The following is a 13965-nucleotide window of genomic DNA, read 5'->3' as shown; positions in this document are numbered from 1 at the left end:
CTTAGATGTCTACAAACTGCGGAATCGAAAAGTAGAAAATGGGCGTGGCTTTGAGTGTGAGAATGGGCGTGGTTTGCAGAATTTATCCCCCAAACTTGAGGAACAACCTATGCCAGTGATCCAACCCTCCACACTTTTCTTTGTTCTCGCTTTCTCATCTATCTGACGTCGCTGTATCAACGCTTAATTAATTAAAGAACCCACACGTACACATGCTATTGAAAAAGCAGGGGCGTAGGAAACAGATTTGATTGGTCCGGCGTAGCGCGCGTTATAGGAGCGTGTACCTCACGTGACTGCAATTAACTAGAGTGCGTAGTCACTTACGTCATTAAATAATTATCACAACATGGTTACGATAATTGACTTTGCTGGTTCCTCCAAAAATTGTCAAAAATTCTAAGGCAGTGTTCATTTCCCCCGGACAAAATCATTAGCAATAATATCCAAGTCCAGACTATCCAGTCTTTCCTTGTGCATATTTCGCAGCAGAACGTGATTGAGCCTTGTCTGGTGCATCGTACTTCGTAGGCATGTCTTAAGACGTCTCATGGCAGAAAAGTTTCGCTCACTTACAGCATTTGTAGATGGCATTACTAGAATAAGACAAGCTAAGCAGCATACTTCACTGTAGAATGATCGCTGGCCATCCGACAAACTTCTATGATACTGCAGGCAATCTTGCAATGATACTGCTTCCTGCTTCTTCCTTGAAAACCACGTGCCGAGGTTCAGCAACTGTGCTTCCAATTCTACAGGTTTGAAGTCATCTTTGTAAAATGACGTTACTTGCTGGAAATAAGCTTGGAAGCACTGCTGATTGGCAGCAGTGACAAGCAGCCCTTCAAGGCTCTTGTATACAGCGTAACCAGGCTGATCAAAGCGCTTTCTGATGCCGGAAATAGCCAGATCAAGGGCTTCAAAGTACTGACGGCAATAGCGTTCCTCAACTGTTGTGCTGTGAAAACCATCTCCAGATCCTACTTCTAGTTGAGAAGGAGCTTTCCTGTTTCGGGGAAGGTTGGAGTGCTCGGCTAAGATTATCGGTAAGTTGTAATACTTTCTTGCTGAGATGCAAGCCAAAGAGAAGATAGTACTGTGACATTTGAGTCTTGACGACAATGATCCTTCCTTTGACATCTGGATCAAGTCTCTTGTCAAGGCACTCATCCCAGAGTTGCTGGAGTGTATTGTAGTTGTCAATAATACTCTGAATGGCGTCCCCACAAACAGACCACCTTGTTGGACAAAATGATCTGATACCCACAGCCAGTCCTTCATTATCTGCTGAGTTTTCTACCTTAATATGGTCAAAGGCTGCATTCCGCTTTGGTGAAAATCGGATCAGCTTGGAAATTTCATATGCCGTGTCCAATGCATCTCTGCATATCTTAGACTGCTTCATTGCATCTCCTATGGCCAGGTTTAGTGCATGCCCATAGCAATGCGTTAGTACAGCTCGACTCTCCTCTGCCTGAAGTTGAGCTGCAACACCATGCTTGCTTCCAGTCATGTTTGACGCACCGTCATAGCATTGCCCACGGCATAGTGTCATTTTCAAGCTCACGCGCAGAAGGACATCTCGGATAGTCGCTGCCAGACAATTTGCATCAATGGTGCCAACATTATACAGTCCAATCACATCCTCATGGTCAGTTAACTGTCATCCACCCATCTAATGCAGATTGTAAACTGTTCCTTGTTTGCTACATCTGTGCATTCATCAGCCATAATAGTATAGAAGCCATTTCTACAGATACTATTGCTAACTTGCCGCAAGATGTGCAAGGCCATCAACTGAAGGCACTCATTTTGAATGTCAGGAGAGGTATGCTTATTTGTCTTCTTATCCATCCACTCCAAAACTTCGGCACAGTCAAATACTCTTAAACGCATCAGCTGTATAAAGTTACTTTCTGCACTATCACCGTGTCCTCTCAGAGCTAAACCTTGACGAGCAAGGAAGCAAACATTCTGCAGTACTCTCCGAAACATATCTCTATTGAGTGCCTTTTCCTTGCGGTGCCGAGAGTCGAGCGACTCTCCAACGCAATGTACGTGTTTCGGTAGATCTTGTATTCCGGACACTGCCTCGCGATGACAAGCGCTGGCCAGATGCTTTTTGAACGCAATCGTCGCCTCCTTCCAGTTAGTAAATCATTTACTGATAAAGGCACGATCTCTCTTCGTGCTCGCCAGAAACTTTTTCTCTAGTTCAGCACTCATGCAAACGTGGCAGAACGCAGTATCAGCGGAAGCGTCGTAATGCAGCCAATCGAACTTTCACACCACTCTGCTTTGAACGAACGAGTCTCGCCCTTTGATCTAAACTCACGACGGGGAAATCTGAAGATCTTTGGTGGATGGAACTTATCAACACGGACGTATGCAGCTGGGCAATCCGCCATCTTGAGAGTCGAAATCACGGGAGACCCCACTTGCCAGTGGGCGATAGTCGGGAAACCAAGGCAGGACACTAGGCAACAGTCTGAAAGCCGAGGCAAGACTGGTGTGGCAGTAGACATTTTGCAGTAACTACATAATTTATTTAATCGCCTATTGTGCCGCTGGCAAAAGTCAACTTTTTTAATATTGGTCCGGCGACCGCCGGACCTGCCGGATCGGCTCCTACGTCCCTGAAAAGGGAGACACATCGTTTTCAAAATGCAGTGCAGTGTGGACGCTCGCTAGCGGATATATCATTTCTTCTTTCACCTCCCCCGTGTAGCGCCCATTCAAAATCGTCCTCTGATTCAACCGTTTCTTATATTTCAAATAAGCCATTTTTATTTGATGCTTCATTTACTTGAGGTCAACCCTTGCATTTCATTCAATGATTAATTAGTATTGCTTTGGACAACAGGTAATTATTAGGTCTTGGGAATTATACTGCATTTCATCCTACTGTTTATTTCAGATAGTCCCTGTTGCTGTTACATTCCAACCAGAGCTAAAAAATTTCCGAACGCAAACTATTTATTAATTAATTAGGCTAGCAGCTCGTACACAAGTTTGGAGTGGCCTAGGAAAACCCTGGTAACAGCGTATACAACAACGATAAATTCATTTACTAACAACTAATCTGCCCGTGCGGAGAACGGGATGATGAGCTAGTCATAAATGAGTGTAGGCGCTGTCATGTCACATGTCACTTGAGTGCTCTCGCGCTTTCTGTTTGGAAGCTCACGGCTGAATAGGTGTGGTACAATGTTTCCGGTTTACTTCCTTTCGCAGGTCTTGAAGTACCTGTCCCGCAAGAGAAATGAGACTGGAGGCTCAAAGTAGATCTTCAATTTGTCTCAAGATTCTTATCCGGTTGATTGGAGTGGTGAGATGAATTCCACGGAGTTATTTCGTGATCTAGATTCGTTCTCTCTCAATTCAGGGATGTTCAGTGACCGTACTGATTCTGCTAATGGACGAAGTCAATGGTGCTTTTCGTGAGAACGAATTTGGTCGCGGCGGCACTTGTGCTTTTCTAGGAGATCAAGGATCTTGTCAATTTGCCGAATCCATAGCCGCCATCGCAATTGGAATGGGGGCTCTCGCGCTGTTCCTGGATACGTGGGTGCTGCGAGATGACGAGATACAAGACGAGACGAAGTTGCATGTGCTGCGTTTAGATTTGGTCGGAGTGGCTATAATAAGTGTTCTCTGGCTTTCTGTGTTCATCAATTCAACGGTGTTGTGGGTGAAAACTCTGAGCGACCGTGATGACAGGAAGCTGACTACAGATGGTGATCTCAAGGCTAACGTGGCCATTGCACTTACGTTTACTCTCGTTTCCTCGCTCATCTATGCAAGTCACGTTCCCGTTCTGTTTTTAGACAGCTAGTGGAGTTTGTTTATTTTGTTGCAGGCTGTTTTGTTTGCAATCCAGAAATTGTCCCTAGCCAACTTGGAGTTTTGAGCGGTCGCAACGCCTGGCTACTCAAATAATGTGTCTGAACTTTAGCGCCAGAAGTTACTCTGTTGTTTCCTCCTTGGTACAGTAGGGTATAGATGTGCGTTACTTGATTACTCACTAATGACATGTCATGGTAGAAGGCATGCAGTACACGTGTAGTAGACATCTCTACTATGAATTCAGTTAGTTAATTATCTAGGTACATTGAATGCAAGTTAGACAGGATAACATACCTCTATGTTTGGTCGTCAAGTTTGACACCTTGTAGCCATACAGCCTGGAAATTCCAGACTGAGAAAGTGCTTGGCTGTGAGGTATCAGCAACTGCAATGTATTACCATCAAACAGTTAAGAGATGTCCCAGTATTCTAACAAATTGAACCTGAATAATATTAACAGGTTGTAATTGCATGATGGACTTTGGGGTGCAAAAGTGTTGTTTGTGTTCTTATGAATTTCAACACTGTAGAAGGCTGTGCTTTGGGGAGGGGGGTTTGGGGGCCCCGGTTATTTTCAAGTCCCAGATGAATATCCAGGATAATTTCTAGATTCACATGCCCGACTTCTTCAGTAGGTAGATGTACGTGTTACTTACGTAGTCTCGCGCAGCGGAAATCAAAAAGGGGGAGGGGCTGGCTGCAGTTTTTGCACTAGTCACAGTATAGGTATCCCCGTCTATTCAATTTCGCACTCTTTTCAGCTTAAGGCATGTTTGCAAACTTCCCTGCTTCTGTTTCATTCATGTTGGACAAGAGATTAGCTAGTAGTAATTAGTGAAGGCACTTCCACTAGGAAATTTACCTGCACTATACTAATATCAGCTGTCTAACTGCATGCGCCTGACGTTGTACATTTGACCTGCATAGATCTGTTAGAGAACTATCCCCCAAGATTGCATTAGGTTGGTCTTCAGCCCAGAGAAAGGAAGCATCATTTGCATGACTGGAACAAATCAGTTAGTGACACACACACACACACACACACACACACACACACACACACACACACACACACACACACACACACACACACACACACACACACACACACACACCTCATTAACATCTTGGGGGGTCCTCCCGGTAGTACAGTTAGGTGTAGTCCTGTACTTCAGTGAAAACAAAGAGATTTGACTAATAGATCGTCCTTGGTCTTAATTAATTAAGGCACTTTTCAGTTCCTTCACCAATCCACTTGACCGTTTGATGCTTGGATAGTAGGGAGGTGTACGTTGGTGTCTAATAACATTAGCCCTGAATGTTCTCCCCATGACTTCCACAGTCTGCGTAGCAGTAGCACAAGTCCCAGTTCGTGAATTTCTGGCCATTTGGAATAGGCATTGATCAACAGTAGCTACTGTTTCCCTTTCCACTCTGCAAAATCTACATGTGCAAAATCCAAGAATGTGGAACAGCGTGGCCTGGAAGATTTCTAGAACTCTAACATTCGGGACAGGATCTGACCAAATCTTCAATATCTTATCCAGTCTTGGCCACCTGATAAACCTGTGTGCGAGTGCTTTCATCCAGCTGATTCTGAGATGCCCCTCATGTAGCTCTCCTAGGACAGTGGATTGCATTTTGGAGGGATAATCACTCCACAAGAAAAATCCCTTTTCATGTTCATGTACTTTTTTAGTACTGTATCGTGTGACTAGTCTTGGTGGCTACTTCTTTCGCAGTGACAGGTAACTGCTCACAATAATCTAGGCCATAAATTTCCTCATTCGTATCGATGACATCCCCAGAAACAGGCAATTGATCTTGACAGCATGTCCGCTTCTTTATTGTTGGCTCCTGAGATGTATTCAAGATCGTAGCTATACGCACTAAGGGTTATAGTTTATGGAGGTGAGAGAACCAGCAGAAAGAAAGTACCTGAAGTCAAAAGATAGATGACTGATATAGATATAACATTAAACACAAGGTTCAGAAATACCAAGTGGGAGACGTGGTGTCAGTGAAAATCCCTACAATACAGGTCTAACTCAGGTCTTCCTCATCTTCCTTGCGTGATAGTAGAGCAAAAGGGAAAGCAACTGTTTATACCTCCTTAGCTATGCACTAATTAATGAGACACAAAAATTGAATTGTTCACTTGTTTCTTAATTCACAGATGTGAACATGGAGTTATCAATTGTTGCTATCCTGCAAGCAATCTAGAAAACTATAATGGAAATTTAGCATATGGGATGAGGGGTGGAAAGATGCTCCATTATACCTCTTAGAGAAGCAGCCAGGTCAAGCGCACCTTGGAACAAGTTTACAAACAACATTTGCAAATGCACAACAGGGTGCAGCACATGCAAGTCATTCGTGCCACTACAAGATGTACGGAAAGAGTAATGCCAGTGCAGCAAGCCAGATGTATGCATGAAATCATGGACGTAGTAATAAATGTCATGTTATTTACCAATAGTCACTATTGAATGATTAGTAATTGCAATTACGTATGCGGACACTACTACTACGCTAGTTTCCTATTGCATGTTGTCATAATTTGTGCATTAGAACAGTTAGTAGTACACCTTTGCCACTTGACTAGCTAGATTTGCTGTCATTATAGCTACTACGCCCACCACTTATGCATAATATTTGATTATGCCTAACTAAGAAATTATTCTTATCGCCTTCTTTTTAATCTGGTAAGTCGTCTGTTAGAGTTACTACGTTCGCCTTTAGTACTCTCAGAATTACTTGCTCATGCACACTAGCTAAAAATACCATGAAAAGATTCTGTAAGAACATTTACAAAATCCATCCAGCAGGGATAGAAGCTGTCAGCCTGCTTCGGTATTGTCTGGATTGATTATGCACGGTCTAATGATAGGACGACATATCAAAATCAGTCCAGCCCATCTCAAAGCAGTCTAGACAATTTTAAAGCCGTCGGCCAGTTTCTAACAGTTCACATTGAACAATGAGAATCATATACAACAGTTCAAATTCAGTATATTACCAAATCTCCATAATAACAAACTATAAATGCTCTAGAAACTAGAAACATTTCCACTTTCATCATTTGTCTGCATTGTACCATAGCATAACTCTGACTACTACCATTTTCATATACATATTACCATATCACAATCCATAATTTCTCTTGGTATTTGTCTCAATAGCTAACGTCACCTTGTACATTGTGCTGCCTGCTGTGAAGACACATCCACATAACATGTAATAAAGACCACAATTTACACATTGAGAAGAATGTGGGTATCAGATACAGCTGTGTAGAAAACTGATTCTCTCAAAGAACGAAATAAAGAAATGTCACCGAATTGGAAATTCAAGACCTAGATAAACTGTACGTGGTCATCGTCAAGACAAATCAGTAACCAGCACTTCCCTCAGCTGCATCTGATAAGAGTTACAAACATGCTGATGATACCCAAGAATATAAGCAACTATTTAAATCAACTCAAACCTGAGAGTGCATGCTCAGTTACTTGTATACACAAGGCTTCCATGTAATGGTCCCGATCATTGGGACAATCCGTAGTGTGACTGTCAGAACCATCAGACCCTACACAGGCAAGATACATTCCAACATGCCATAAAATTGCAAAAATACCTTACTCCGCACATGTACTGAAGTACCTAACCGACATGCATTCACAATATGCTACATTAACTACAGTAAACACGTTACTCCTGAACATATATATCGAAGTACCCAGTATTGCACTATAGGCAAAGCTATCTCTTTCACATAGCCATATACTGCACCACAACCACATTTGAACATGCACCAGTAGCAAATACATTAACTCAGGGTTCTCGCTACCACACGGCGCTGTGCCACGCTCCAGTAAGAGGGCGCCACGCTCAGAAACAATACATAGAAGTCCAAAGTTTGACAGCTAAAGAATGTTATGAGAATTCCATACTACAGTAGACTGAAACACAATAATATACTATGTAGTAAAGGTGACATTAGCCACAAATCCAAGCCCTTACAAAAGAATGCGGGATGATAGCCTTGCTCCAGACATATACTGTACTTGTGTTGATTGCAGTTTCAGATGTGCTGCCATTGATAGTAGTCCTGGGTACGCTTCCCGTGACACTGAAAGCACACCTCTTGTCTGAGAAGTGTAGCACCTAGAATCTACTCTAGACTAGTCACAGCTTCTTGCAAATCAAAAACAGTGGTCCACGTTAATCAATGCCTGACTAGACAGACTTTCTGTAGTTTCATCAATGGAACTGGAGCATGTGCAACCTATGAACATCGCTAAAGGGCTTATTGGCAATCAAAGTCGATTTCCTTGCCAGGGCACTTGAACGTATGTTACACGCAATAGCTATGATGCAAAATATACCTCACTTGAGATCAGCTCAAGTGCGCATGTCCACGACTTGGACTGTGCAACTCTACAGAGCAGACTGCATGAGTCGTAGACCCGCCCATCCCGCCATGCTCCCAAAAATCTAGAGAGAACCCTGTTAACTATTTCAATATCAAAAACAATGTTACAAACTGTAAAGTCACTCTTTCCTTGCCCATTTCATCATTTGTAACCTCCCTGAGCTAAGACGCTACAAATTCAAACCATTATTCGCAATGTTACATTTCCACTGAACAACTAAAATGATGGTTCATAATTCCTGTAATGCTCACAATTATACAAACCCTTCCCCAAAGAAAGAAGAGCGATGAAGGCTGCCTGTCTTTAAATAATAACTAAAGCAATGGTATAAATTAAGGATCGTCCGTAAATTAATACATTACCAAGGTACGGGCTTGCTTGTTTTGCTTGTTTCTCCGCCAGATGTCTACCTTTCCCCCAAATAGGGTCACGAATGTCAACTACCATATAAGATGAAATGTTGGCAAAGAATTTATTTTGGCAGATTGGCGGATTTTCTTAGCAAGCTTCAATATAAAATCCGCCATCAATTTGACCACTGGGATATGTTGACATCATCATCCACGTGAATCAAACATTATGCGAAGTGGCGAGAATGAGGTTACAAGATAGTAACCACTGCTTGCCATCTGTTGTGCCTACCCTTTCAAACAGGGAGGTTAAACATGAGAATGAGGTCTTGCAGCTACCGGTGAAGTATATAGGTGATATCATGCGGGTTAAATTCCGTAATCGCAAACTCCTCCATGAAGCAGCCACTTAATTTAACTATAGGTAGTGGGTGGGGAATATCGTACATATCAATGATCCAACAACGATGTCCAACCACCAAAATAAAATCCGTCAATATGCTTTTACCGTCAATTTCTAGCAAACCACCAAAGTAAATTCCCGCCAATGTTTCATCTTATAATGGTATCCAAACCAACAGTACCTATTGATAATAAGTAAACTTTGAATGAACTTATGTCTAAGCATGCAGGCCACACTATTGTGAAAATTCATGGATTATACAGAGAACATTCACTGATAGACATTTCATGAAAATGGACTGTAGAATATCTTCTAGGAAATATGCTGCCCTAAAAAGTAAATAAGCCACATTCTGTCCCACCTACTTTTGCCCTACATGGCCACTTCTCACATCATGGCCCTGTGTCTCCATTGGAGCATCAGCGGGTCTGCCCACAACTCAAAAGTGCTGAATGTTCGACATGACACACAATCACCATGTGTTTGTCTTATAAGCCAAAAAGCAGAACATGTAGCAGCATTTCACCATATTATGTGCGCTGATATGAAAGAGTCACTGTCAATTGAGTTTGAAATGAAGAGGTTTTCTCATCCTTCAACTCCTTTTACCATCAATTTAAAGGAGCCACTCTGATTGTGTTATGTCGTTTATTACAAGCATTTCAGCTGTATTCTATGTCAGTTGTGGTGTTGCGGTGATAGTCAACTACATAAAGTACGTGTAGCATGGAATGATGCTATAAGAAGAGGATGTCATGTCGATACAATGATATATTCCACAGGTCTTTTGCCTTTGCCCGAGATGCTGAGGAAACAAAAGCTACAGTTTTTGTCTTCTCTAATTCAGTCTGAGAACAGTGTTATCGCGTACATTTCGTCTCTCATGTAGAATTCTCAGCAGTCGTCCTTTTTACTTCATGCCAGGAATGGGAATTGCATTACTGCCAAAGCCACACCAGGGTACAGTCGAGACAGTCAATTGCTTATGACATTTGGAAGAACGTTGATTTATCTCAATCTGAGTCTAGGCGCGAGGCTGCAAGCTTGGCATACCATTGGTTGTTTCAACCAGCTAGAAGTAGTAAATCAGTACTAGAAGACTTGTTTTCAGTAGACTGATGCCACAGTAGTTATATTACTTGTTTATTTGTTTGTTTGTTTCTTTTTTTTGCACCATAAACTTTAATGAGTGCGACGTCAGGTTATAATAATAATAATAATAATCACCGCCGTGGCTTAGTGGTTAGCGACAATGGCTACCACTCCATGGTTTGGGGTTCAAACCCCAGTGACAACAGTAAATTGTGAAACTTGTCTGTCTTTCTTTCTCATGTTTCTCTAGCTTTATCCATGAGACTATGACTCGTTTCAGTCGTTGGGGGGAGTTTCTGTGGTCTGGCGAACGGTCCGTTGACGATGACGTCCAGTGCTTTCCTGGTGGTCGTTGATATCCACTAGGCGTGCTGTATCGAGTACGCGGTCACCGTAATGCCTGCAGTCTATATCGAATTGGCTAGTCATTGATCGCCATATGGACTACACGGAAACATGTACTCCACTGGGCTCACCTGCCGGGTTGGTGGGCACCCAGATGGGAGTAAAGACCCCACTTGCCCATTATGGAGGGGCATAACGACACATAATAATAATTTCTGGCAAGAACAGCGGTTTACTGTACCCTTTGCTGATGGCCACTGTTCATCAGATGAGTATTACATGTCAGAGTCTCCTCAACCCTTCAATGGCAGTACGCGTCAATGAACCTATACATGTAGTCTCCACAAAGACCACAATACAAGCTTGCCTTAATTGAACTGCACAGTTTACACTAGTCGAGCAGAACATAAGTGGACCACATCATGCCACACCACAGCAGTCTAAGAACCTGTTGTATAGCAACTAGCCCACAACAGCTTCCATCTTTTTGTACCTGACTTAGCTATACCCAACCCCCCCAAATAGATAGAATTATCTGCCCTTCCCTGGCAAAAAAAGCCACACATGCTTGGGCACTGGCATTGGTCATCCTTTGTGCCACACTGCAAAACACAGATGTAAGCTTCCTTACGTTGATCAAGGCTTGGTGAACTCTACTCACCTGCATGTATGCAAAGTGTGCCAACTCAAGGCTGCATGTGTAGCTACTGGCCTCAGCTCCTGTGATCTACTGTAACCCTCTCACCTCCCATGAGCAAGCCTGTTTCTTGGTAAATGTATTAATTTACAAACGGTCCCTTACCCTAAATTATAGAAAACTATGGGTGTATTCAATTACAACTTTTACAGAAAAGGAAAGATTAGAAAGACGGGTAAGAGTGTTTGAACAACTTCCCATCAATTCTGCCTTCTAAGCTGAAAAAGGGCGAAAAGAATAGTTGGACAACAGCATCACATGATCTACAGGTTGGAAAGATAACCATAAAATGGTATCATATTTCCACAATGAGTTGTTCAGACGATTCCCCGTATGTAGCACAAATAGTTACTTTCTGTCCTCGTTTGGAAGTAAATACTTTAGGTTTAACGGTACCAAGTGCTCCTAACGCACCCAAAATGCAGCAAGACATGATCTATGAACTAATCTAAGAAGAGTCTCCTTTGAGGCTCCACAGTTGGACTGACACAGTCAAGACTTGCGTGATAAGTTTGGGATCACAGTTTGCTTTAGTCAATAAATCACAATTTGCAACCATATGTCTCACAATCCTTACCTTAAAAAGTGGACAGGTATCGGTCTTCCTTGCTAACCAGCAGTCAGAGCTACTCTGATGGCACATACGGGTACTAAACACACCCACACAGGTAATTTCAATGCTTTATTTCTTCACTATAGTAAACGTCTGCAGTAACGGTGCAGTAAATTTAAAAATAAAAAATGAGCTGAGTTCCACAACTTGTTTTTGTTATTGTCAATATTTTTTCTGTAAAAAGTAATTAGTGCATAGCCATAGTCTTTGAGTTTTAGGGTACAGTAGAACTCTGCTAATCTGTATAGCACTGTGCCAAGCCCCGTTCGAATTAGTGAACTGTTCGGATTATCAAAAATGTCAAAAACGCGTTGTCTTGGAGGTCCTGACTTTGCCTCAAACACCAGACCACTAGCACATTCACGTATCTCTACACACGTCATGTTTGTGGTTAAGAACACTGCTGCAACGACTAGTTGTACTTCTAAATAACGTGACAGTCAGGATTTAAAATAGTTAGATCTGCAAGTTTGCTGAAAACTAGCTAACCGCAACCCGGATCAGGCTGCCCAATAAGATCTGGGTACGCAAAGCAAGGCGCCAAAGGTAATTCAGATTAGAGAGGATTCGGATTAGCAAGGTCCGGATTAGCGAGGTTCTACTGTATACGTATGTGTTTGGTAACAATGACAACTATAACTACTATATCATACATAGACTGCAACTTTAGTCCCAAACATGAACTCACATAATGAGTCTGTTTACCTGTGTTACTAGGCAAAGATCTTGCCCTTACTAGTTCTTTCTGTTCTTCCATCTGTACACAAGAGCAAAATGATCGTTGTTTTTCACAAGCAGCAAATGACAATTTGACTTACAACTCTGTTGGATGGTAATCCTACTGAAGCATTCGTTCTTGTTCCCATATTTCCACATCCTGCTCCAGGCTGAGCAAATGTCATGACTCCCAAGGACTTCCCAGAAATTACACTAGTGCTTCCAACAGGTAAGGTAACACCAGAAGCACGAGGTGGCCTACGTGTACGATTTGCTCCAGGCAAAGTAGCTGCCTTCTGCCGTGACAAAGCATGCACACTATGACTGGAAGTCACGGTAGAGCCAAGGTAACCATTGCCGTGTGTAACATTTACAGACGGATTGCCAAACCTATAAACAACCAGTATACTTATTGCCATCAAATCATAGTTATGAACTTAGACATACTGAATTCCCCTGTAACGCCACAACTTGCAACAGTGGTCAAATCTCATTTAATCTGACTACCACAATTCCACCAAAATACTAAGTTTCATAATCTCAACACAACTTACACAGACACCACTTATCGTAACACGTGAGTTATCCAAACAGCTCATGCATGCCACATGATCATCATGCCAAAAATCAGCGGTACAAAATCAAAAATCACAAAAGCAAAGCCATGGCAAACACAAGACAAGTAAATTCTTGCCTAAATAGGAGTGATGAATGAAAGCAACTTTCCTAGACTTGCTATGATAATTGTGGATCGATACCTATATGCTACACATACGTAATGACAGCCACCTGTGGTGACAGTGTTTCATACAAGTTACCCAAAAAATCACTTAGTATCCAGGCCTGTTCAGATAAGTGATGCTCTACTGCATTTCTTATACGTTTATATAGTTTATGCTACGTACCAAAAACAGCGAACAAAATGCTAAATACATTCGGTTACAGACATCAATTTTACTATAAAAATTGTGAAAAAATAGTCTATAAAATTTGACTGTGATTCTTCTTCTGATCTTGAATTTTCCCAAAAGGCCCAGTCCAAAAATATTTCTGTTTGCAGTTGTAAAGTTAAAATGAGAGTCAGGTGGTTGACAAACATTTTGGGTTAAACTTTTTGGCCACTAAATTAAGTTAACTCTACCTAAGTATGTGTTCATACAAACTCAAGTTTCCTTGTTCTCTCTCTTATAAATAGGCACCTCCGACTTCAGCATGTGCCTTTAAATTACATTAAAGATGTAAAATGATTAACAAGATGTTACGTGCTCCTTATGTGCTCTTGCATTTTCTTTATGCTTCTGTTTAGTTTACATTAAACGCCGAATGCAAAATGCAAAGTCTTGCATACATTTTTGTATCAACTTGTCATATCATCTATATCCAGCCTGCTTGACAGTGTCCATTCGTACCAATGTACAAAGATAAGAATGTGAAGAGTAAGGCATGGTGACAAATAGCCATTCTCCATT

The 13965-nt window shown here is 41.9% G+C and overlaps 2 protein-coding genes across 2 annotated transcripts in view; one reads left to right on the top strand and one right to left on the bottom strand.

The window, feature by feature from the left end:
• Positions 1-3204: 3204 nt before the first annotated feature.
• Positions 3205-4139, top strand: LOC134180291 (uncharacterized). Its single transcript, XM_062647418.1, has 3 exons — positions 3205-3328; positions 3386-3799; positions 3860-4139. Exons 1-3 carry the CDS (start codon positions 3263-3265, stop codon positions 3908-3910), a joined length of 531 nt encoding a protein of 176 aa, XP_062503402.1. The 5' UTR covers positions 3205-3262; the 3' UTR covers positions 3911-4139.
• Positions 4140-6838: 2699 nt separating this feature from the next.
• Positions 6839-13965, bottom strand: part of LOC134179820 (protein Smaug homolog 2-like) — a 17666-nt gene continuing 10539 nt past the window's right edge. Inside the window, exons 4-7 of the mRNA XM_062646790.1 lie at positions 12598-12886; positions 12485-12536; positions 7334-7432; positions 6839-7266 (exon numbers count right to left, since the gene is read on the bottom strand). Coding sequence (XP_062502774.1) covers positions 7238-7266; positions 7334-7432; positions 12485-12536; positions 12598-12886 — 469 coding nt within the window. The 3' untranslated portion in view covers positions 6839-7237. The remainder of the gene's footprint in view (positions 7267-7333; positions 7433-12484; positions 12537-12597; positions 12887-13965) is intronic.

Source organism: Corticium candelabrum, chromosome 5 (genome assembly GCF_963422355.1).
Source record: "Corticium candelabrum chromosome 5, ooCorCand1.1, whole genome shotgun sequence".
In the NCBI taxonomy this organism is placed as follows: Eukaryota; Metazoa; Porifera; class Homoscleromorpha; order Homosclerophorida; family Plakinidae; genus Corticium; species Corticium candelabrum.
The sequence above is the reverse complement of the archived record's forward strand: the minus strand, read 5'-3'. Positions and strand labels throughout refer to the sequence as shown.

Coding starts and splice junctions, on each gene's coding strand:
- LOC134180291 (XM_062647418.1), top strand. CDS start 3,263: ATGAGACTGGAGGCTCAAAGTAGATCTTCAATTTGTCTCAAGATTCTT. Junction 3,329..3,385: donor TTATCCGGTTGATTGGAGTG/GTGAGATGAATT, acceptor CTCTCAATTCAG/GGATGTTCAGTGACCGTACT. Junction 3,800..3,859: donor TCGTTTCCTCGCTCATCTAT/GCAAGTCACGTT, acceptor ATTTTGTTGCAG/GCTGTTTTGTTTGCAATCCA.